The sequence below is a fragment of the Ochotona curzoniae genome, unplaced genomic scaffold (assembly GCF_017591425.1).
Source record: "Ochotona curzoniae isolate NIBS_2020 unplaced genomic scaffold, NIBS_Ocur_1.0 scaffold_1037, whole genome shotgun sequence".
Lineage (NCBI taxonomy): Eukaryota > Metazoa > Chordata > Mammalia > Lagomorpha > Ochotonidae > Ochotona > Ochotona curzoniae.
This window is the reverse complement of record NW_024467083.1, coordinates 30,575,595-30,600,055: the sequence shown is the minus strand read 5'-3', so window position 1 is coordinate 30,600,055 and position 24,461 is coordinate 30,575,595. Positions and strand designations below refer to the sequence as shown.

Genomic DNA, 24,461 nt, shown 5'->3' with positions numbered 1-24,461 from the left:
CTCCCACACAGGTGCAGGGTCCCAAGGCTTTGGGTTGTCCTCGACTGCTTTCCCAGGCCACAAGCAGGGGGCTTGATGGGAAGCAGGGCTGCCGGGATTAGAACCGGCGCCCATATGGGATCCTGGCGCGTTCAAGGCGAGGACCTTAGCCGCTAGGCTCCCACGCCAGGCCTTGGGCTATGAGATTTTAAGGCATGACAAGTATTCACCTAAATATAATCTAGAATGAAGAATAGAATTTGCAAAGGCATAACTTGCTAAACATAACCCCAAAAGAGAACCAGAAGATGGAGGAAAAAAGATCAATATGGCGTGGGAACAGGCTAACCCAAGAACCACAAATATGTAAAGCTACTTTGGAAAAAATGGGTAGGTACTTAGGTATTAGAATGAGCAAATCACTCCACCTTGCTAACTTCAGAATCAATCACTCGAAGGAAAAAAAAAGTAAAGAAAGCAAGCAAGCAGGTAGTAGCTAAGTGGCTGAACATCCATGTCTAAGAAAGTTAACTTCCTGACACTCTCACGAGAGTGGTAAATTACACTGATGATTTACTGCATTTGAATTTTTTTTTTAAAAAAAAATGTAATCTTTTCATTTCCCAAGGGCTATGTTCAGAGGCCAGCCCATGATAGAAAGCACTAAAAATAGATGAGAAAGTTCTGTTACCTTCTATTGGGGGAAATAAAGTGTTCTGCAAGGATGAGGCTCCCTAACAAAGTTAAAAAAAATAATAACTAGGTCAATTAGTTCTTATCTAAGGACACAGGCCACAGAATTACTAAATATCATGCAATGTTTTACTTCTTAGACTAAGATTTTAAAGAAAGAGCTATTTCACAGCAACCAAATTCCGTAGCTGGTTAATGTCATGAGGCAAAGTCTTTTCTGAGAGCCACAGGGTTAATTGATATATTGAAGAGATCTATGTTATTGCCCTGTCTTTCTAAATAAATGTTTTAGTGCCCACACTGTAGAATCAAAATGTATCACTTGGAGCTCAAAAATATCAAGTGAGTTTCCATACTTCTACATGTAGCATGCTCAGAATAAAAGAATTTTAAATTACCAAAATTCAGCAAACCTATCCATAGATACCTATAAAAGTATGAGTAAGAAATTCTCAGCTAAGATATGCCAGTGAATCAAGAATCATTTTAGGGCCCGGCACTGTGGCCTAGTGGCTAAAGTCCTCGCCTTGAATGCACCAGGATCCCATATGGGTGCTGGTTCTAATCCCAGCAGCTCCACTTCCCATCCAGCTCCCTGCTTGTGGCCTGGGAAAGCAGTTGAGGACGGCCCAAAGCCTTGGGACCCTGCACATTCATGGGAGACTAGAGGAAGTTCCTGGCTCCTGGCTTTGGATCTGCACAGCACTGGCTGTTATGGTCACTTGGAGAGTGAATCATCAGATGGAAGATCATCCTCTCTGTCTCTCCTCCTCTCTGTATATCTGACTCTGCAATAAAAAGAAATAAATTAAAAAAAAAAAATCGTTTTAGGGAGGCTGATATTGGAGCACTGTGGGTAAAGCCACCGCCTGTGATGCTGCATACCATATGGGCACATGTCCTGGCTGCTCCATTCTTTTGTTTGTTTGTTATATTTTTATTTGGAATTTTTTAACTTTGTGGTACAATTTCGTATAGATTGGGAATCCTCCCCACAACTCCCAACCCCCGACAGATTTTCCTCATGTTGCTACAATAGTATAGTCCTTCATAAGGAGTCATAATTCCATCAGTCTCTTATTTAAGTGTGCCCCGACATTGCTGGTACAGACAGTGTCAGACAGTCCAGCATCCCATTGTCTACACATTTCCAGCAGTTTCATTGGAAATCTATCTTTTGTTTGAAAGCAGGGATCTGGCTGCTCCATTCTAATCCAGTTCCTTACTAATGAGCCTAGGAAAGCAGTGGAAGATTGCCCAAGTGCTTGGGCCCCTGCTAGCCATGTGGAATGACTCCGGGCCTCAGGTTGGCTCAGTCATGGCTATGCGGCCACTTGGGGAGTGAAGCAGCACATGGAACATCCGTTTCTCCCTTTCTCTCTGCAACTCTTTCAAATAAATCTTTTTTTTTCCTTAAAAGAACTATTTTACGAAAATGTCTTAAATATAGCTTATTCTCAAATCAATTCAGCATATTATTAAGTCTGAACGCTTGCTAGTAAATAATATAACCCTACAAATAAAAGCCCACTAAAAGTACCATTAAATGCATCAAGAAGTAAATACTAATTTTTCCATTTGCTCAATGAGCTAAAAAGATAGACTTCTTATAATCACTATAATATCACTATAATGTCTTGCCATCAAATCCCAAACCATCCCATGCTCAGTCAGAAACCTCAGCTTCACCATTGAATTTCTGCAAACTTAACACGGCAGTATATGACGTGTACTATACCCAGACCCTGTGTCCTCCAACAACAGTTTACTTTCATGAGCTGGCTTACCTTTTTCTAGATACTCTTCCAACCCCCGACGTCGGGCATCTAATTGCTGTTCTGATAATGAGAAGGGCCATTTCCCTGGAAGTCGAGGAAATGTGAAGTTGGCAAACTCTCTCTTCAGGTTCTGGTGGAGAATGGCAAACTCCCGGTACCGCTTAGAACACAGCTGCCTGCCTGCCATGTAAACATTGTATACCTGGTGAAGAAGAATAAAGAAAAGCTACTTACTATAAATTAAAGTGCAAATCATCTGATGCCATACTCAATGTGAAACTGGTTCATTGCGTTCTTCTATGCACTCAACAGAAACTGTGTTCAATGTCATTTTATTTTCTTCTTCTTTTAAAAATATATAGAGAGAGGGCTGTGGGGGGAGGGACACTGAGAGAAAGAGGTCTTCTACCTGCTGGTTCCCTCCTAAATGGCTACAGCAGCCAAGACTGGACAAACTGAAGACAAGCATTAGGAGCTTCATTTGGGTCACCCACATGAGTGTAGGGGCCCAAGGACTTGGGCATCTTCCATCACTTCTCCAGGCATATTAGCAGGAAGCTGGAAGGCAAGTAGAGCAGCCAGGACTCAAACTGGCTCCCATAAGGGATGCCTACATCAAAGGCGGCAGCTTTATTCACTATGCCAGCCCCTTCAACGTCATGTTAAATAAGACCACTTCTAACAAATGTGATGAAAGTTATCTATGTACAAAAGAGCTAAGCCCTTCAGATGGCGCATGATCACAGTTTTACCTCCAACACACTTTTAAGTATCTTCAAAGGCAATTACCAGTTTTTCAGGATGGATTTTAATTTCAGAGTTAAGTTAAAAAGTTTTTGAAGTCAATGTAGAATTAGTCAGTTTGGAAGGCAATGAAAACCCAGGGTTGATTCTAAAGCAATGTGACTAATATTTCTGTAGGGCTCAAACTGGCTTTAAGGCTAATTCCAAGGAAAAGGCGATTTTTTATTATCAAATAGCTATTGCAAATAACAAAACAGAAGCTAAGCTAAGCTCTTGATAACCATTCAATTCAACATAATATATAGTTATAATAATTAAATATAACTATTTAATTCTATATGATATAAGGGAGAATTCCACTGGTATTTCTCTTAAAGTCAAAACATTTTAAATCAACTTTTAATTGAATTGTTTCCAAATAAAAGTATTCTGCTGCCACAGGACAATCTGGAGACTTCTCAATGTCCTGTAATTGACCTCCCACCATAAACTGGAAAACCGGACACAATATAGAAAACAACTGCTTGCGGACACTGGACAGCTAAGAACTGTGATCCCCGAGAAAAAGGAACAAAACGAGATACCATAAACCCTGGCTTCCCACCTGCAGAAAGCCTACAGAAAGCTCAGGGAAGACTGCCCAGAGTGTGGCAACTTCACCTAGTTGAATAAACAGACTATAGTTCAGAGATCAAAACAGCTAGAATTGCAGGGCTGAGCACAAAAGAGGGAGCTACAGAGACACAACTCCAGAAATCCGCATTGGGTCCTCTCAAATTCTGGCTGAGTAACAGTCCAAAGAAAAAAGATATCACGGCAGGGTAGGGGGTGGGGGATGTCAAGAGATGTAAATGAATGTTTCCCAGAGTGCACAAGACATAGAATTATTCAACTTCCCTCTAACCAAGATAAAAACACCTCCATGCATCTACAGGGAATTAAGAAGTGGATTTAACTAAGGCCATGCTTTAGGAATGGGGTTACATTAATGCTACCATTAAAACTGCTCTAAACCAACCTGAAAAGGTGAGTGTTTGGGTAGTGATTAAGATCCAGGCTGGAATGCCCACATCCCACTGGAGTGCCTGAGTTTAGGTTCTGGCCCTACTCCCGACTCCGGGTTCCTGCTAAAGTGCACCCTGGGAGGTGTCAGGTGGCAACTCAAGTACTTGGGTCCCGTGTTTCACATGGAAGACATAACTCCCAGCTTCAGACTTTGGCCCCCGCCACTGTGGGCATTTGAGGTGATCCACTGGATGGGAGTTCTGTTTCTTTCCCACTGCCTCTCAAATAAATTAAAACATAATTAACATTACCCTAAACTAGCTTAAAAATTATTTTTGGTCTCAAAGGATGAAAATAATTTATAAACCACTCAACTGCCAACTCCCCAACACTGTTAAAAGGAATCTAAAAAAATTCAGCACTCAATAACATTAAATCCACAATGAACAACATCTAATCAAAAATTGCCATACATATAAAGAACCATGAAAATCTGATACATGTGGCTCAATCAGTTAGCGCATGGTACTCATGACCAGGAGTCAGAAAAGTCCATAGAAACAGTCAGAAACGACAGACAAAAGTTAAAAGACAAGGACATTAAGCAGCTATCATAACCTGCTTCTGTTTCTATTAAAGATTTGAGAAACTGCATGAATACTTCCACTCCAGACATAAGGAAACTTCTTGCTCATTTGCATGTCTTTTCCATGAGCTTCCACCGTGTCTCCCCTGTTGGTCCAGGAATACAGGGCATTGACACAATACCAGCTCACTCCTCCAGACCATTCTCTTCTACTACTTCTTCCACCTCTTATATGGAGGGCACTGGCAAAGATCTCACTGCTTCCAGGAAAGAAATAAAAGCAAAATACTCAGTACTTTTGAAGAAAGGTAATAAACCATATTAGGATCAGGTTCTCAAACTGATACTTAGCAAGGCCATCTACCATAGGGGAATGGGGTGAGATGGCACAGAGGGAAGGAACTCCTTCTCAGGACTCAACACAGACATAAAGCAGAGAGACTGACTGCACTAAGGAGAGGGTAAAAGAACCAAGGCACAGGGACACAACTTCGCCTAAGATTAAGGCCGGACCAGATAACATCTACCTTCAGACCAAGAGTCTAAGTCAAGTAAAAGGCAAGAACAGTCAACCAGGGGCAGAGGTTTAAAAACATGGAAAGAACTTCTCTGGGGAGCCTGGGGGATAGGTATGTAGGAGTAGCTGAGTGCTTGAGGAAGAGGGAGAATGGACACTGGGAAAAATTCTCCAGAACATTCTAAATATAACATAACAGCAGCCTACTGCTACAGGAACTTGAAGGCTGTGGCACAATAAAGTTACTGATAGCGTCAATAAAACCCAAACCTAGCTTAATTGATTCAACTCTCCAACAGAAGAGGTTTCTTCATCTCCAGGCTCAAATACTATTTACATGCATCTGTGTTGTTCTATACATGATAATTGGCATTCAATTAAAAAGTAAGAGGCAAGGGGAAAAAAAAAAGCACAAGAAAAAGACCCAACACTAGGGCAAGAGATAAAGCAATCTTAGAGATGTCCCTGATGTTGAAACTAGCAGGCAGGAACTTTAGAATAACTGTGATTGGGCCTGCTGGCACAGCAGCCTAGTGGGTAAAGTCCTTGCCTTGAAGGGGCCTGGATCCCATATGGGTATCAGTTCTGGTCCCTGTGGCCCTGCTTCCCATCCAGCTTCCTGTTTGTGGCCTGGGAAGCAGTGGAGGACGACCCAAAGCCTTGGGACCCTGCACCTGCATGGGAGATCCGGAGGAGGCTCTTGGCTTTGGATCAGCTCAACTCTAGCCATTGCAGCTATTTGAGGAGTGAACCAGCAGACAGAAGATTGTTCTGTCTCTCCTTCTTTCTGTAAATCTGCCTTTCCAATAAAAATAGGTATTGCATAAACTCCCTGTGAACCAATAACGTCACTGACAATAACTATCTACAAACTCTGAAAAAGATATAAAAATCAATCATTTAAAATTCTGACTAGCATACTAAAAGCAGGCAGACTGGGAACGGAGGTTTAAAACATTGAGTGACAGCCTGCACCAAGTGGCTGGGGGGGTTCCTAACCTTACAGAAGGCTCTTCCCTGACACGGATACTCTGTCACAAAGGAGCACAACTAGGGCCACTAAAGCTAACAGAAACCCTTAAAAAAAAAGGCAAAGAATCCTAGGAAATTGAAGTCATGTCACCAGAGTAAATGATGAATCCCTTAAAAGGGAGAGCCAGAGAAAGGGATCCCTAAATCCAACACCACATGTACCTCATGCCAATCCCTCCTTGAAAAGCACAGAGACTCATAGGAACATAGCAAAAACTGGGGTTTGAAGGTGACACAGCTTACAGCTGGCTGTCACGTACGACCAAAACACCCTCCTCAGATGAAGATTATACAACCCAGAGTCTACACTATGTGACAATTACAGTGTCTAGGATACAATCCAAAATTATACAAAAATCACAAAGAATCTGGAAGATTCGATTCATTTTCCAGGGAGAACTCTCCTAAAGAGGCCAATTCCGATGGATGTAAATGTTGATATGTTCAGACATATAACTGATGGAATACAGTCGAGAAAAGGAACTACATGTATATAGCAAATTGGTTTTCAACAATGATATCAAGGCATTTCAATAGGGAAAGGATATTTGCTTCAACACAGGATGCTAAAAAGAACATTGACCCTTGTATTACACAAGCTACAGAAAGACTCTAATGGATCTAAGTGTAAGACTGAGAACTATGACTCTTTGAAAACTAATTAGGTAGTTTCTGAAAACATTAACAAGCACAAGGCTTGGTGTTTTATCTCAGTGGCTAAATCCTTGCCCTGTATACACCAGAATTCCATATGGGCACCGGTTTGTGTACCAGCCGGCCATATGGGCACCAGTTCATGTCCTGACTGCCCAATTTCCCATCCAGCTACCTGCTTCTGGCCTGGGAAAACAGTTGCGGATGGCCCAAGGCTTTGGGACCCTGTATCCATGTGAGAGACCTGGAAGAAGATCCTGGCTCCTGGCCTTGGATCAACTCAGCTCTGGCCTTTGCAACAACTTGGGGTATAGACCAGTGGATAGAAGATCTTTCTGTCTCTCCTTCTCTATGTAAATCTGCCTTTCCAAAAACATATAAATTAATTAATGAATGAATAAATCTTTAAAAAAAAAAAAAGGGTATGGGCCCAGCACGGAGCCTAATCGCTTAAGTCCTTGCCTTGCACAAGCCGGGATCCCATACGGGCGCTGGTTCTAATCCTGGCAGCCCCGCTTCTCATCTAGCTCCCTGCTTGTGGCCTAAGAAAGCAGTTGAGGATGGCACAAAGCCTTGGGACCCTGCAGCCGCATGGGAGACATGGAAAAGGCTCCAGGCTCCGGGCTTCAGATCAGTGCAGCTCTGGCTTTTGTGGCCATGTGGGGAATGAATCAACAGATAGAAAATCTTCTTCTCTGTCTCTCCTCTGTATATCTGACTTTGCAATAAAAATAAATCTTTAAAAAAAAAAAAGGTTGAGCACAAAGCATTATCCAAGAATCCATTCCTAGGAAACACTCAAGAAAATGAAAATATATACCCACACACACAAACTTAACAAACAAATAAGTACCAGCATTTAACAACCAAAATGTAGAAATAACCCAAATATCCATTAACTGGAAAGTTAATAAATAAAAGTGGTATGTGCATTTAACACAATGTTACTTGGCAATGAAAATGAGGTGTTGATATATGCTCCAACATGGATCTGTTTTGGAAACATTAAGCTAAGCAAAAGAAATCAGTCACAAAAAACACATGATTCTACTTACAGGAAATTTCCAGATTAGATCAAAAAGGGCAGAAAACAGATTAGTGGCTGTCTAGCTGAAGGGATTGAAAAGTTTTGGGGCAGGGTGATTGGCAACAGTTTCTTTCGGAAGTGATGAAAATGTTCTAAAAACTGATTGTGATGATGGATGTACAATCCTAAACACACTAAAACTCACTAAACTGCACAATTTAAATGATTGAATCTATAGTATATAAACCATATCTTCATGAAGTTTCACAAGAAAGAGAGGTAAAACTATGAAGCTTCAACAAAAAAATAAAAGATTTTTGTCCTTGGATTAGTTATATTTCTTATCAAACCAAAGCATAAATAAAAAAACTGATCAATTGAATTTCACCAAAACTTTACCCTTCTGTTCTTTCAAATACATTGTTCAAAAGAGAAAATACTAAAAGGAAAGCCAGACTGGAAGAATGTCTTTGTGATAAAGGATTTATATCTAGGATACACAAAGAATATAGTAATAAGGTGATACAATTTTTTAAAAGGCAGAAAGGTGGAAGGGCTGTTTAACCAATGGAGATATACAAATGGCCAAGAGACATAACAAAAATCAGCTAATATTTGAGTCATAAGATAAATGTAAATTAAAATCAGAGTTATGATCACACCCACAGGAATGGTTAGAAATTAAAAAAAAAAAAAAAGTATCCAAGGTGTTACGAAGCAACTAGAACTCCGATCTGCTGTATACGAGAATGTAGAAATGGTCAAGTCACTCTGGAAAAGTTTCTTACAAGGTTCAAACCTAGACCTACCATTGAGACCCTACAATTCTATTTTGAGTCATGTACTCAAGAAATGAGATCTACACAAAGCTCTGTTCATTAATTTTATAGCATAACACTTTTAATTATAGTAGTTCAACCTAGAAACAGACCTAAGGCACATTAATGATGAATAAACAAATCAGAGCAAACCCTTAAAAAGGGCTACCACTCAACAATGAAAAAGGAATAAACTTTAAAAAAATATTTAACTCTTTTTATTGAAAAGGCAGATTTTACAGACAGAAGGAGAAAGAGGGAGACAAAAAGATGTTCCATCCACTGGTTCATTCCCCAAGTAGTGGCTGCAATAGCCAGAGCTGAGACAATCCAAAGCCAGGAGCCAGGAGCTTCTTCCAGGTCTCCCATGTGGGTGCAGGGTCCCAAGGCTTTGGACTGTCCTTGACTGCTTTCCCAGGCCACAAGCAGGGAGCCGGATGGGAAGTGGAGCTGCTGGGATACAAACTGGTGCCCATATGGGATCCGGGCCTACACAAGGCAAGGACTTTAGCGACTAGACTACTACTTTGGGCCCCTATTTTACTTTTTAAAAGATTTGTTTACTTCGAAGACAGAATTATCGGGGAATTGAGAGAGGGGTAAGTTCTTCCATGCATCTGTTCATGCTCCAAACAGCTACAAGGGCAGATATAGACCAACCCAAAACCAGGAACCTGGAACTTTTTTTTCTAATTAAAAATTTTTTTGGCATATTTTTGGAATATATAGTGATGGAGTAATAGAGACTACCATATCCAGATGTGAAGACACAATGCAACATGCATCTCTACTTCCAAATCAAAGATGGACTCCCAATGAAACTGCTGGACATATCCGGTACCAGCCATTTCAGGACCCACTTAAATAACAGACTAATAGAATTACAACTCCTTATAAAGGGCTTTACTATTTTAACGATATGGGGAAAATCAGTCGGGGGTGAGAATTGGATGAGGGGAAATCCGAGACTACAGAATTGTATCATAAAATTCAAACTTTTAAATAAAAATCAATTTAAAAAAAAATTTTTTTTATGATCCTTACATAGTTGATTAGGGCACAAAGGGTCAAGGGCTGCAGGAAAGTGGGTAGGTAAAGGCAGAAGTCCCACCCAGCTTCCCATCCATCCCAGGGTCCCCAGTGTGGGTAATGAGGGAACCTCAAACTCCTTTTTTAAGATTTTTTAAATTTTTATTAGAAAGTCAGATATACAGAGAGAAGGAGAGACAGAGTAAGATCTTCCATTCACTGAATCACTCCCCAAGCGGCCACAACAGCTAGAGCTGCACCAATCTGAAGCCAGGAGCCAGGAGCCTCTTCTGGGTCTCCCATATGGGGAGAGGATCCCAAGGCTTTGGACTGTCCTGGACTGCTTTCCCAGGCCATTTCAAGCAGGGAACTGGATGGGCAGTGGGGCAGCCGGGGTTAGAACTAGTGCCCATATGGGATCCGAATGTGTGCAAGGTGAGGACTTTAGCTACTAGGCTACTGTACCAGGCCTGAAGCTGAAACTCTTAACTCTGATCTTCTACATGGGCAGTGGGACCCAAACACTGAAGCCATCTTTCATTGCCTTGGCATGCACAATAACAAGGAGCTGAATTGGAAACAGGGTAGGCAAGACTCAAACCAGTGTTCCTATATGGGATGCCAGAATGACAAGCAGCAGTCTAACTCTATATATGCCACAAGAGCAATCGCAGAAGAAATTACTGAGATAGGCAATAATGTGTACTGGTCTTAAAGAACTTTACTAACTGAATAAAGGCAAACATAGAAGAGGGAATTTCCTAGGATACCATTTCTTTGACATTCCAGAAACGGCAAAACAGTGAAAGAAAGCAGATGGGACTGGGGAGGGGGATGAAGTCACAGCTCAAGGTCTAAATCCTTGTCTTGCACACATCAGGATCCAATATGGGTGCTGGTTTGTGTCCCAGCTGCTCTACTTCCCATCCAGCTCCCTGCTTGTGGCCTGGGAAAGCAGTAGAGGATAGCACAAAGCCTTGGGACCCTGCACCTGTGTGGGAGACCCAGAAGAAGTTTCTAGTTCCTGGCTTTGGATTGGTTCAGCTTCAGCTGTTATGGCCACTTGGAGAGTGAACCAGTAGATGGAAGATCTTCCTCTGTCTCTCCTCCCTGTAAATAAAAACAAATAAATCAAAAAGAAGGGCCCGGCACGATAGTGTAATGGTTAAGGTCCTTGAATGCGTCGGGATCCCATATGGGCACCAGTTCTAATCCTGGCTGCTCCACTTCCCATCCAGCTCCCCGCTTGTGGCCTGGGAAAGCAGTAGAGGATAGCACAAAGCCTTGGGACCCTGCACCTGAGTGGGTGACCTGGAAAGAAGTTCCTGGCTCCTGGCTTCAGATCTGCGCAGCACTGGCCATTGCACTCACTTGGGCAGTGAACCATTGGACGGAAGATCTTCCTTTCTGTCTCTCCTCCTCTCTGTACATCTGGCTTTCCAATAAAAATAAATAAATCTTTTAAAAAATAAATAAACCAAAAAGGAAGGAAGGAAGGAAGGAAATAAATTAAAAGAAAGAAAGAAAAGCAGCGAGCAAGCAAGCAGCCTGGGTGCCGACAGGCAGTGGGGGAGGAAGAGGACCAGAGGAGAGCAGTTGATGTGGGTGAAGGTCAGTGCAGGTGACTGAATCACTCTCAGACAGTCAGACTCATCATTAAAGGACAGTCAGGCATCTCATTTCTTCCTGAAATCTACAGGAGTTCCCAAGGTCTTGGGTAACTCCCAAAAGGCCTCAACATCTAATCTGCTCTACTTTTAGGACCTGACCTTAATTTCAATGCCTTAATTTGCCTTATGATGCAGTTAGCACTTTTAGAACATAAAACTTGTCAATTTATATGGGAATCTTTGAATACAGAGAGCATGCTAACATAAAGCCTTTATACCATTTTCTCCAGGTATCTTACAGATGCAGAGAAACAACATTTGGTCTCTTCTCTCTTAGTGTATAATCTGGGACTGGGAGAGGCCTGGGAGGGAAATAGTGGGCTCATCCTTCTTGGGTTACCACTTCCATGGGAAGGCATAAAACTAGGACAGCGGCTGGGGTGGAATGGGGTGTGGGACAGACTGGATTACTGCTACACATACTGGCAAACCATGGTAGGGGGCGGGCCTGGTGGGAGTTATTGTGGGTCACTCCAACTAGGCTGCAGCTCCCACTGGTTTATGGGAGGGCCAAGTATGTGCTGGGCAGAACCAGGCTGGACTGCAACACCCACTGGTTCCAGTGGAAGTCAGGAGTGAAAAAAGAACCAACCCAGCAACTGCAACCACCAGCTGATTGGGGCAATGGACTGTGCTGGGCTCTGTACTTGCTAGCACATACAAGAATCTGGTTTGAGTACACCTCAGACAAAGTTTCTTTGGAGATCTCCCCAATCAAAATGCTGGACTCAGAACTCTAACCAAGAAAAGAGAGAAGACAGAACAGGTCAACCAACCATCTCAGCTATGTTGGACTATGTCAATCAGTGGATTCTTCAAGGACCTCATCGTGCTTGGAGCATACCCTATATCCGGGACATGGGGAGGGTGGGAAATTGGGTGGGCCTTCTCCCTTAATGCCGCCCCCTCTTTAAACATGAAGGAAACAATATGGAAAAAATACTAGTCTTACCCACACACAAATTTTTTTTTTGTTTTGTTTTTAAAGATTTATTTTTATTATTTTTTCATTGGAAAGGCGGATATACAGAGAGGAGAGACAGAGAGGAAGATCTTCCGTCCGATGATTCACTCCCCAAGTGAGCGCAACGGGCCGATACTATGCCGATCCGAAGCCAGGAGCCTCTTCCAGGTCTCCCACGCGGGTGCAGGTTCCCAAAGGTTTGGGCTGTCCTCGACTGCTTTCCCAGGCCACAGGCAGGGAGCTGGAAGGGAAGCGGGGCTGCCGGGATTAGAACTGGCGCCCATATGGGATCCCGGGCGTGCAAGGCGAGGACCTTAACCACTTGCGCCACCGCTCCGGGCCCACAAATTTTTTTTTTTTTTAATTTAATATATCTTTATTTTGAATTTTGAATTTTTGGTACAATATCATACAGGCTGGGTTTCCCCTACCAGCTCCCACCCTCTCGACACATTTTCCCCATTTTACTAAAATAGTGTAGTCCTTCATAAGGAATCATAATTCTATCAGTCTCTTATTTAAGTGTACCCCAACATTGTTGGTACAAACAAGGTCAGACAGTATTTTTGATAATTTTTACATAGTTGACTAGGTGTGAAGGGTCAAGGTCTAGAGGAAAAGTGAGTGAGACCATTGTTTTGACATTCTCTTTTTCCTTCCTGTATCTGAGGAGGGGAGAGATAAGGAGAGAAGCCACCCCCAGCCTTCCCACCATCCTAGGGTCCCTGATGTGGGGCGTGCTCAAGTGGTTTTGATAGTTCAACAGTTCTGTATTGCTGCCGATCTTGCCACTCCAATTATGATGAAATCTCTCTAGAATCTGCTGGCTGACATAAAGCCTTGGTACTGTTTTCCCCAGGTAGCTTTATAGATGCAGAGAAACAACATTTGATCTCTTCATAACTTTCCTAGCTCCATTGCTTTTCTTTTTTTTTTTTTTTTTTTTTGTCAAAATGAAAAAAGATAAATTTATTTTGGCACTAAAATATCTAAAATCCAGGCATGTATTTTTTTCATGAATTCATTTTTCTCCATTGCTTTTCTAAGTGTCTGTCCACTAAAGAGAATTCACCATAAATACCTAGGGCTTGTTTTTATCCAGGGGACAATCCTAATTTCAAAGATTACAAACTTTAAATAGCAGATCAGCTTCTTTAAGGGATAGAGCTGTATTGCCATGGATTAAGCTATTGCTGGCAACACAGGCATCCTATTATCTCAACCCTATTTGGAGTCCTGCCACTCTGCTTAGGATCCAGCTTCCTGCCAATGTGTATGGGAAGGCAGAGGAGGAAGTTTTAAGCAATGAGCCCTATCAACCACATGGGGGACTCAGACAGAATTCCAGGACTCCAGGTTTCGGCCTGATTATCCCTGGTAATTGCAACCATTTGAGAAAGTGAATCAGTGAATGGAAGAGCTCTGTCTCAGCTGCTCTTTCAAACAAAAAAAGTTAAAAACAAAACCCTATTGACTATGAACAGTACCTACTCCATTTTCTAAAAATAATAAGTAAGGCTGTAACCAAGAGAAAAATTAAGTAGACTGAGGCCAGCATTGTGGCACAGCACATTACACTGTAGCTCGCAGCACTGGCATCCCATATCCATGTGCTGCTTCAAGTTCTGGCTGCTCCCCTTCTAATCCAGCTTCCTGCTAATGCATCTGGGAAGGTAGCAGATGATGACCCAGTACTTGGATTACTTCCACTCATGTGAAAAATCTAGATGGAGTGCTAGGTAGGGTCCCGTCTCTGGCTTCAGTCTGACCTAGTTCTGGTTATTACCAGCATCTGGAGAGCGAACCAGTTGATAAAAGATCCCTGTTTCTCTGCCACTCTGCCTTTTCAACAACAACAACAACAATTTGTTTTGTTTTTTTAAAGAGGATTAAGTAAGGACAGGTGGCATAGCACAGTAGATCAAGCATTAGCCTGCGGCACCAGCATCGCATATGGGTGTCAATCTATATCCTGGCTGCTCCATTTCTGATCCAGCTCCCAGCAATGCACCTGGGAAAGTATTCAAGTCTTTGGGCCCCAGTACCCATATGGGAGAACTGGAAGAAGCTCCTGGTTTCTTGTTTTGGAATAGCTCAATTCCAGCCACTGTGACCATTTGAGGAGTGAACCAGGGGGTGGAGGATATCTTTCTCTCTCAGGGTCTCCTTCACTAACTCTACCTTTCAAATAAATTAAAAAAAAAAAAAAGAAAAGAAAAGAAAGAAAGAAAGAAAGAGAAAAGTAGATTGGGTCAGCAACAGAAATTGGGTTTTGAAGAACAAAGGAAGGTACCTGAGATGGGCTTTTGTGCAGCATCTATAATAGCAACAGACTGAAAGTGTACAAAATGGCTCAGGGGAATTATATTGAGAATATAGTTAGGATCTCAGGAAAAATCATAGTTTAACATGCAAACAGAGCTCTAAAGAAAGTGAAAAAGACTGATTTATTTTATGGCTTTTCATTTTCATATAGTAACTTTGTTGTTTTTTTTTTAAGATTCATTTTATTTTGATTGGAAAGGCAGATATACAGAGAGGAGAGACAGAGAGGAAGATCTTCTATCTGATGATTCACTCCCCAAGTGAGCGCAACAGCCGATGCTATGCCAATCCGAAGCCAGGAGCCTCTTCCGGGTCTCCTACACAGGTGCAGGGTCCCAAAGCTTTGGGCCGTCTTCGACTGCTTTCCCGGGCCACAGGCAGGGAGCTGGATGGGAAGTGGGGCCACTGGGATTAGAACTGGCACCCATATGGGATACCGGGTGTGCAAGGCAAGGACTTTAACCCTTCATATAGTAACTTTGTAATACAGACTATCACATCCAGATGTGAAGATACAATGCAGTATGTATCTCTACTTCCAAATCAAAGATGGATTCCCAATGAAACCATTAAATATATCTTGACAATAGGATGCTGGGCTCTCTGCTATTGTGTATACCCGGCAATGTCAAGATACACTTAAACAGCAGAATGATGGGCTTATGACCATTTAGGAACAAATATTCTACTGTAATAATAGGAGGGAAATCAGTCAGGGGAAGGGATTTGGGGTAAAGGAAATCCCCAGAGCCTATGGAACTGTATCACAAAATAATAATGGAAAAAAAAAAGAAGAAGAAAGAACATGAAAAACAACAGCATGTTGAGAGGAGTGGAGGAAGGTAAAGGTTCTAAAATTGGACAAACCTTTGCACTGCCCACATTTTTATCTTGATGTATAACTTCAGAGTCAGCAATAAATGAGAGACTACAATCACCAAAGAGAACAATCAATGAAAGCAGCAGCAAACAAAGAAACAAACAAAACTCATACGTCTATCACAGACCAGGTGCAAACCTGAAAACTGTCTGGGAATAAAATGGAACTGGTAAAAAAAAAAAATGGAACTGTTCATCAGCAGAAATTGGACAGTTCATTACTGTGGGCCATCTCCTGTGACAGATCAGGGTCAATGTCACTGCTATGTGCACCCATGTTTCTGGTAAGAAAACTGACCTAGGCTGCAGTCTTTTACTCCACTGCTCTCACAGAGTCATAATGGGCAGACTTGAGGAAACAAAAGCCAGATGTTTGAGGATCAAGGGCTGACACTCACCACAAACTTCTCACCATTCTGTTCCACATGTTTGTATGTGGGGACCGATATGGGCACTGCTTGCTTTTCTGTGTAATCATAAAATGATTGTCCCAACGAGTCGTCACTGGGATCTAGGTTATCTGCCTCATGAGGAGGGACAGACAGCACTGTCAAGATCAACTCCTTCTCGCCTGCTCGGATCAGGTCCACCACCTGCTTGTGTGTCGCCCCCTCAACATTCACGCCGTTCCTGGGGGGAAAAAGGGAAAAAGACAATCCCATAAACCACAAGGGTCCAAACACCTTGGTCTCTCCACCCTCCTGCCCCCAGACAGTGCCACACAGTATGAGCCACAAAGTTAAAAGGCAGTTTGGTTCAACAAGAGTTGCTTGGGTTTATACAGCCCCTGGGGTACCAAACTGGGACTGTGAAACAGGGGAGAAAGCAGGAAGCAGGCGAGAGGACCTCCCCTTCCTCTCCCTGGGATCCTATCCACACAGGACAGAGTGGGAAAGCTCACAAGACAGTCCAGTCCCCTCCCCCTAACAAGGCGTGGAGACAACACCAGTGCAGTGGCTTTGGACAGCCCTGCTGAGCGGCACGCTCCATCTTTCAGACCTCACTGGAATGGCTACAAGTTCCACCAAACACAGTTTCTTAATTTATAAATATCCAGAGACCCAAAAAAGTCTTGATTCCAGATAATCTCTTTACATTTCATATCTAATTCATCCTCAAATCCTCAAATTAGCCTGCTTAGGCCTCCTTTACAGCAGATTTGAACATCAGAGACTTCAATGGCATTCATCTCAATGCACGCTGGCTTCCTCTAGCCATGGTTTTGTCCAAAGATAAGGAAGCTACCACCATTCTAGAATTCCCTCCTCTGATCCAACTGCCTTTGCCCTCCAAGCACTTCAATAATCTCTCAGGAGTCTTATTTTTCAACTAATATTCACCATCTAACTCAAAGCCTGTGGGGTCTGTCCAAATAATAACAATAGCGAAATGTTTAAAAATTCACCTGAGGTATTAGTGTAATCTATTCATTCTCCTTTCTGTTTCACTGTAAGTAAAAGGCTAAAACAGGGCAGAGTCCAAGGATTAGAAGAATGTTAATTTTCTCAGGAAAGATGCTGAGTCTCACAAACCCCACTCAGCAAACTGCACTACAGTCCCAGAACGCTGACCCAGCGCCGCCTCAGCAGAGCCAGCGGGCGCCCGGCCTCACGGCTCGCCCGAGGCTCTCACACTGGCAGGAAATACACGGCTGGCCTCTCACCAACTTTACATCTAAAACTTATTTACCCTGCAGAGTGAAATTCTTTTTTCAGTCCTGTTTCAAATCGATAGGGTTTTTCCTTCCTGAAAGCAGCGCCCAGTTTACTAACAAGTCTTCCATAAACTTTTCAGTCACAGTAATTATTGGGGTCTGGCATCTAAAACATCCCTTCACATAAACAGAGCAGGCCAGATATCTCACACTCAGTCTCATGCCTGATTCTGGCTTTAAAGGCATAGCCTGTGAATTCAGCACTTTTGACAAATCAATGTGAAAACACAACTTACAAATCTGGGTATTCAGTAAAATTTTACAGCAGGCTACCTGTAGAAGAAAGTGATGGAAACTGGGGCTCATCATTCAGATCAGATCAGACCAGAGATTTAAAAAAAAAAGGAAGAAAAAGTCCCCTGTGTTCACACAGCAGGCAGGTAAAATGTATCTTCTAGAACCCTCCCTGAAATGACATTGATATGAGTTCAAATCTCAACCTGGTCCACTAGAACCAGAATTGGTCTTAAAGTTATTTAACATTGGTGTGTATGTTTTGAAGATGTATTTATTTCTGTCAGATAAGCAGATTTACAGAGGGAAGGAGAGATAGAAAGACCTCCTGTCCACTAATTCACTCTCCAAATGGCCACAACAGCCGCAACTGAACTGATCTAAAGCCAAGAGCCAGGAGCTTCTTCCCAGACTCCCATGCAGGTGCAGAGTCCCAAGGCTTTGGCCCATCCTCTACTGTTTTCCCAGGACAGAAGCAGGGAGCTGGAAGGCAAATGAAACAACCAGGATGCGAACTGATGCCCAAGTGGGAACCTGGCATGTGCAAAGTGACGTTTTAGCCATTGAGTCATGAAGCTGGGAACCCTATTCAACCTTTCTTAGCTCACCTTTCCACATTAAGTCCCCAGTTATATTGCTATGAGGGTTAATAAAACGTGTAACTCGGGGCCAGCATTATACCAATGTGAGTTAAGTCACCACACTATAATCCAATATGGGCGCTGATTCTTGTCCGAGCTACCATACTTCTAATTCAGCTCCCTAGTAAAGCTCCTGGGAAAGCAGTGGAAGACAGCCCAAGTACTTGGGCCCCTGCCACCCACATGGGAGACTCAGATGAAACTCCTGATTCCTTGGCCCAGCCTGTTGAGGCCACTTGGGGAGTGAACCAGCAGATAGAAGACCTCACTCTGGTTTTCCTTCTCTCTCCTTCTCTGTGACTCTGACTTTCAGATGGATTAAAAAAAAAAAAAAATTTAAAGTAAGTTGCCTGAAACAATATCTGAATACTGTCATCAGAAGCTGTAAAAAGGAACAGAAGTACTTTGTATGTGGAGATTTTGGATGAAGAAGAACTGATATCTAAAGTAGCACCTGGGCCCGGAGACGTGGCCTAGCGACTAAAGTCCTCACCTTGCACATGCCAGGATCCCACATGGGCGCTGGTTCTAATCCCAGAGGCCCCACTTCCCATCCAGCTCCCTGCTTGTGGCCTGGGAAGGCAGTTGAGGATGACCCAAAACTTTGGGATCCTGCACCCATGTGGGAGACTAGAGGAAGTTCCTGGCTCTTGGCTCGATGGGCTCAGCACTGGCCATTGTAGTCACCTGGGGAGTGAATCATCAGATAGAAGATCTTCCTCTCTGTCTCTCCTCCTCTCTGTATAACTGACTTTGTAATGAAAATAAAAATAAATAAATCTTCAAAAAAATAATAAGTAAATAAATAAGTAAAGTAGCAGCTGGCACAGGAATTCACCTAATTCTTTGGCCTTAGTAGTTGTCAGAAAATGTTTTAATGGAATAAGAGATAATTAGAATTATTTTATAAAAAAAATAAAAGGCTGGAAATTGTTATGGGATGCAGCCAGTGATAGCCAGCTCCCATTGACAGTGGGCAAATGAAATGTGGCTGTGTCCCCTACTCTCTGTCCTGAAGGTGGGGCCTAACAGCAATGGAATGATAATTCCATCCTCAACCACTTCCCCATGTCCTAATTTAGCCAGGATATTGGATGCAGACAATTCCAATTAGTCTAGGTGTTTTTAGCCACAAGTCCAGTTCCTGTTCCTGCCCATCCCAGCAAGCATTAATCAACTCCTTAGCCCACCACACTTAGGTATTCACTCCTGCCCACCTGTGACTCACCTATCAACTGAGAGGGGATGGTATTGCATTGTCGTGTAACCACTCTCCTCACAAGCCCCTTTAAAAGGCCCAGGAAGGGCCCGGCGCGGTGGCTAAAGTCCTCGCCTTGCATGCCCAGGATCCCATATGGGCGCCGGTTCTAATCCCGGCAGCCCCACTTCCCTTCCAGCTCCCTGCCTGTGGCCCGGGAAGGCAGTCGAGGACGGCCCAAAGCTTTGGGACCCTGCACCCGCGTGGGAGACCCGGAAGAGGCTCCTGGCTTCGGATCGGCATAGCATCGACCGTTGCGCTCACTTGGGGAGTGAAACATTGGACAGAAGATCTTCCTCTCTGTCTCTCCTCTCTGTATATCTGCCTTTCCAATAAAAAAATAATAAAAATAAATCTTTAAAAAAAAAAAAAAAGGCCCAGGAATCAGGGGCTCTCACTCTCTTTCTGGTCAGGTGCTTCCATTACTCTGGCACCTTGACTCTTGGCTGACCCAGGACAGGTAATCGCCTGAGCATGGTCCCTGTGTACTGCTTAGATGGAGCAATGGTTATAATAATGTTGTTTCTGGTTTGTGTGCTGAAAGGAGTTCCAGAAGGGTGAGACCTAGCAGTAGTAGAATGTGGGCAGAGAAGCCAGGGAAAGGTGAACGTCTGCAGCTTTGTGAGTGTGTCCAGGTTCTTTGTGAGTGTGTCCAGGTTATTTGTTGCATGTCTCTTAGGATAGCTTATATTGTTGGGGAAGCTGGGACATAGGTCTTCAGCTTAATGGATGGACCTAAGGATATGATTGGTTGGGCTCTTGTACGGACTTGTGATTTGCCATTGTGCTCTACTATCACCAAGCTTGGTTAAAAATACTCCTTAATAAACCTCAGACATGTCTGGTGTGATCTCGCTTGCACCCTGCAACAGAGATCATCAGGGTTTTATCTATATCAAAGATTAAGCTTCACTCACAAGCATTCATATTAAACTTTTTTGACAAACTGCAAAAAACCCTGATATCTAAAAGTATCCTAGATACTAAAACATGATTTTTACTATTACAACTTTATGAGATGCACATTTGTGGAGGAAAATCAAGAACTGATGCTCAAATCTTACTTTTTATCTCATTCATTTTTTCCCTCTTAAAGGATTTTAAATTTGGGGTAGTCTGTGTTAGGTTTTAGACACAATTAAGTTCCTACATACAGCTAATTCCCCAGAGCCAAGTCCTCTTTTTCACAGTAAGTTTACCACAAGCCAAAATGCCAGACCCTGCAAGGTGTTCAGGAGACCCTTTAGTCCAGCATGGTAGGAACCGGAGTGGGGGTGGGGAGAACAAGAAGGGAAATGTTTTCTGCCATGGTGGCAGGATGGGGGGCTGCCAGGGAAGGGGAAGTGGGCAAGATGGAGGTGGACAGGGGAGAGCCAGGTGAGCAGGTGTGGGGGGCATGGTGAATTGGTCTGGCGGGGCTGTGGGTAGGCCAAAGGGATTGGTGAGAGATTATCAGACCGACAGGTGATTGGTAAGTGGGCAGGGTCTGGGGGGCCACAAGAGATGGGTGGGTGGGGTTCTCACTTAAGACTCCAAGAGGTTACTTCTCATGGGTAAACAACTGGAACCATGTAAAAATAATAGTAGAGTCCACAATGGCTGAGGCCTTCGGGGCCAATGTTAGTGCCACTTCTCACACTCTGTCAATAGGCATGACAGTGGGTGTACCTATAAAATTCGTTCTTGAAAATGGTATGTTGGCATATTATAGGATGTTTGTTGTGTTTTTTTCCTGTAGAGAGCTTACATAACTTTCATCAATTTCAAAAAAGAATGTGAAATTTTCCAAAAAAATGAAGGATTCTTGCTTCCAAGGCCCACAAACACATGTTCTCTGGGTCACCGATAAAAACAAGCACTGAAGATGCTCTCAGAAATTTAAGCAAGGCTGCTGTCCAGAGCACCAGGGGACGAAGGAGTTTGCTGAGGTTTTGCTTCTTCATTAGGAAAAACCATACTGCACATCAGCTATCATTCCAAATACCTCACAAAGGAAAACCATTTTCTCTACCACAAATAAATAATAATTATTGAAGTTTGTTCACTCTGATTTAAACAGCAGTGTACAATACCTGTATCAAAAATCTCACACTGCATCTCCTAAATACATACAATTTTATGTGCCACTTAATTAAGAGGCAAAAATTTGATAAAAGAAAGAAAGAAAGAAAGAAAGAAAGAAAGAAAGAAAGAAAGAAAGAAAGAAAGAAAGAAAGAAAGAGGAAAGCAATTCCTTCCAGTGCCATATCCCATTCCTTCTAGTGCCATTTCCCAAACACATTTGCTAGTGTTTATCGGGTTCCACTACAGAAAGAATGCTATGCATTCCACAACTTCACACAAACAGGGAAATGCCTTCATTCTTGAGAGAATCACAGAAGGGCAATAAAACCCCCAGGATGCCTGACTTGGAAAGGAGCCCGTCCTTGCCAAGGATGAAGAGGTCTTCACAGTCATAAAAATGTTTACATGACATAAATACAAGAATGCTACTACAGCAGGCTCACATTACTGTGACCTGATGTGTGGCACAATTCTGAAGACATAAATGAATGCAAAATGCAAATTCTGCAGTAAGGGCATTTTCAGCAGCAGACCTGATTCAAAGCATGAGTTTTCAAGTCAAACAGACTTGGGTTTGAATACCAATTGTGCTATTTAATACATGAGCTTTCAGGTGAACTATTCAATCTCACTAAACCTCAATGCCCTAACCTGCATAAAATGTGGCCATGGGTAACAATAGCTAATGGCGCTGATATGAGAACTAAAATGAGAAAAAGTGCTACAACCTGGTAGCCATTCAATAAGTGGTAGTTATTAGGTTTTGGCACTTGTCTCAGTCCAGCAAGTACGCTGCTAGTATTTTGGTCTTCCTGATGATATAAATGCTTCCTACCTCCAATTCCCCTTGCCTTTTTTTCTGTCTTTATAACATGATCCAGTCACAATTCATTTGAAAATAAATGAGCTCTCAACCAATGACAAGAGGAATCCCAAAATTCATAAGGAATCTCAGGAATGACCATCCCATCAGAGAACCACTAAGTATCTACTGCCCAGCAGCATCTAGCATTCCACATTTCTCCCCAAACAAAGGATTTAAATGCATTTTTATAACCAGAACCCATCGGATTCTGGCTGGTATACACAAGAGTCAGGTCTGGGGTCATCCCAGGTAAGGTTTCTTGGGAAATCACCCAACCCTGCCACTGAACCACCAGACTCAAAAATCCTGCCACAGGGAAAAATCATATGATTTATAGTCCAGCCTTGGAATACAGGTGTCAGGACTGGGCCTCCTCATTGCGGATGCCTATGCAGTGAATGACATACCCAGATGCCTATGGGAGACATGTCAGCTAAAGGACTTTGGAAGGATTATTTTTTTCAGCTTTGGAGTAACAAAACCAACAATGCCTTAGAAGCACTCAAGCTATAACTTCGGAACATTCTTCTCCACATAAAAGTTTTGAGATGACATCAAGAAGACATACCCCATCCCTAAAGTGCTGATGTAGTTTTGTAGCCAGGAACAGCCCCGGTCCCTTCCCTCCCTGTTCCCACCCCAGAATAGAGAAAAAAGGGGTATAAAAGGATAATTGGAAGCATTTGCCCCACCCACCTTTCCCCAACCTAATCAATGATCATCATGGGTGTGTATCTGTGTCAACTATGTAAGCAACTTCAAAAATAAAACAAAATTTTTAAAAGGAAAGAAACCCTAGCCTCCCACCACCAAAAGCACAGGGCATAATTTTAATGAAAATCTCTTTTTGCCTAAAACTAGTATTTCTCCCCAATGGAGATGACTTCAGATAACACTTCCATCAATCTAAGGCAGATTGGAAAATGGCAAAGCTAACATAAATACTATGAGAAGCAGAAGGAAATTCTCTGAGTGATCAGGCTTCATACACGGCTTGTGCAGGAGGCCGTATCTAAGGAAAGCCAGGTATGAACAGCAATACGATAAAGCCTATGACTCTAAGTTACAGAGCAAGGAGCCATTCTCTCTGGGAAGCAGAATACTATTTTGACCTGCTACGACATGAAAGAAAACAATTAAAGAGTAACTAGTCCCTACGAGACAGCTTGTGAAAATTACACAACAAATTCCTACAAGTGCAAGCAGCAAGACACATTTTTTTTCAGTTTTGTAGACTAAAATGCAATAGTTACACATGCCCACAAGAATAGGAAAATAAAAAGACTGACAACATCAAGTTTTGCCAAGGATATGGAAGAACTGGAATTCTCACACACTGCTGAGGAAAACATAAGCAGTTCAGAAGTGTCCTGTAAAGCTCCATACATACTTCTTACATGAGGCAGCAACTCCACTTCTAGGTGTTTTTCTGGCAGAAATGGAAACACACCCATACAAACAACTGTAGCTGAAATGCTCACTACAGCTTCACTCACTATAGTCCCAAACAGAAAAGAGCTGCACCGTCTAAGGAGAGGTGAGTACTATTCGCAACCTGGGGCATGTTCATGCAATGATGTATTTCTTTTGCAAAAGACGAGCAAACTGCTCCTAACTACGAAAACATGGATGAACCACAGAAACACATTAAGGAAAACAAAGAAAGGAGTCTGACTGATTTGGTTCCATGCACTTCGAGTGCCAAAATAGACGGAATGGGTTTCTTTCTCTCCTGGGAGAAACCTGATCAGTGGTTGTCTGGATGCCCGGGCTGCGGATGGAGTGAAGGTGGGCACAAGGAGACCTGCTGAAGTGAACAGGGAACACTGCATCTTGACTTGACAGTACCTACATGGGTAGACACTATTGTCAAACCGCAAACTCTATATTTAAATGTGTACATTTGCTTGCTAATTAAACCTCAGTAAAGTGGATTTAAAAATTAAAATGGGGCCTGGTGTGGTGGCCTAGCAGCTAAAGTCCTC

The 24,461-nt window shown here is 42.7% G+C and overlaps 1 protein-coding gene across 2 annotated transcripts in view; it reads right to left on the bottom strand.

Annotated features, from left to right (window-relative positions):
• Positions 1 to 24,461, bottom strand: part of SNX27 (sorting nexin 27) — an 83,429-nt gene that overhangs the window by 36,048 nt on the left and 22,920 nt on the right. For both annotated transcript variants that reach the window (XR_005885760.1, XM_040999387.1), the window contains exons 2-3: positions 16,099 to 16,330; positions 2,460 to 2,652 (exon numbers count right to left, since the gene is read on the bottom strand). Coding sequence is in view for 1 of the 2 variants with exons in the window: in XM_040999387.1 (XP_040855321.1) it covers positions 2,460 to 2,652; positions 16,099 to 16,330 (425 nt within the window). In the remaining variant the exon portion in view is untranslated. The remainder of the gene's footprint in view (positions 1 to 2,459; positions 2,653 to 16,098; positions 16,331 to 24,461) is intronic.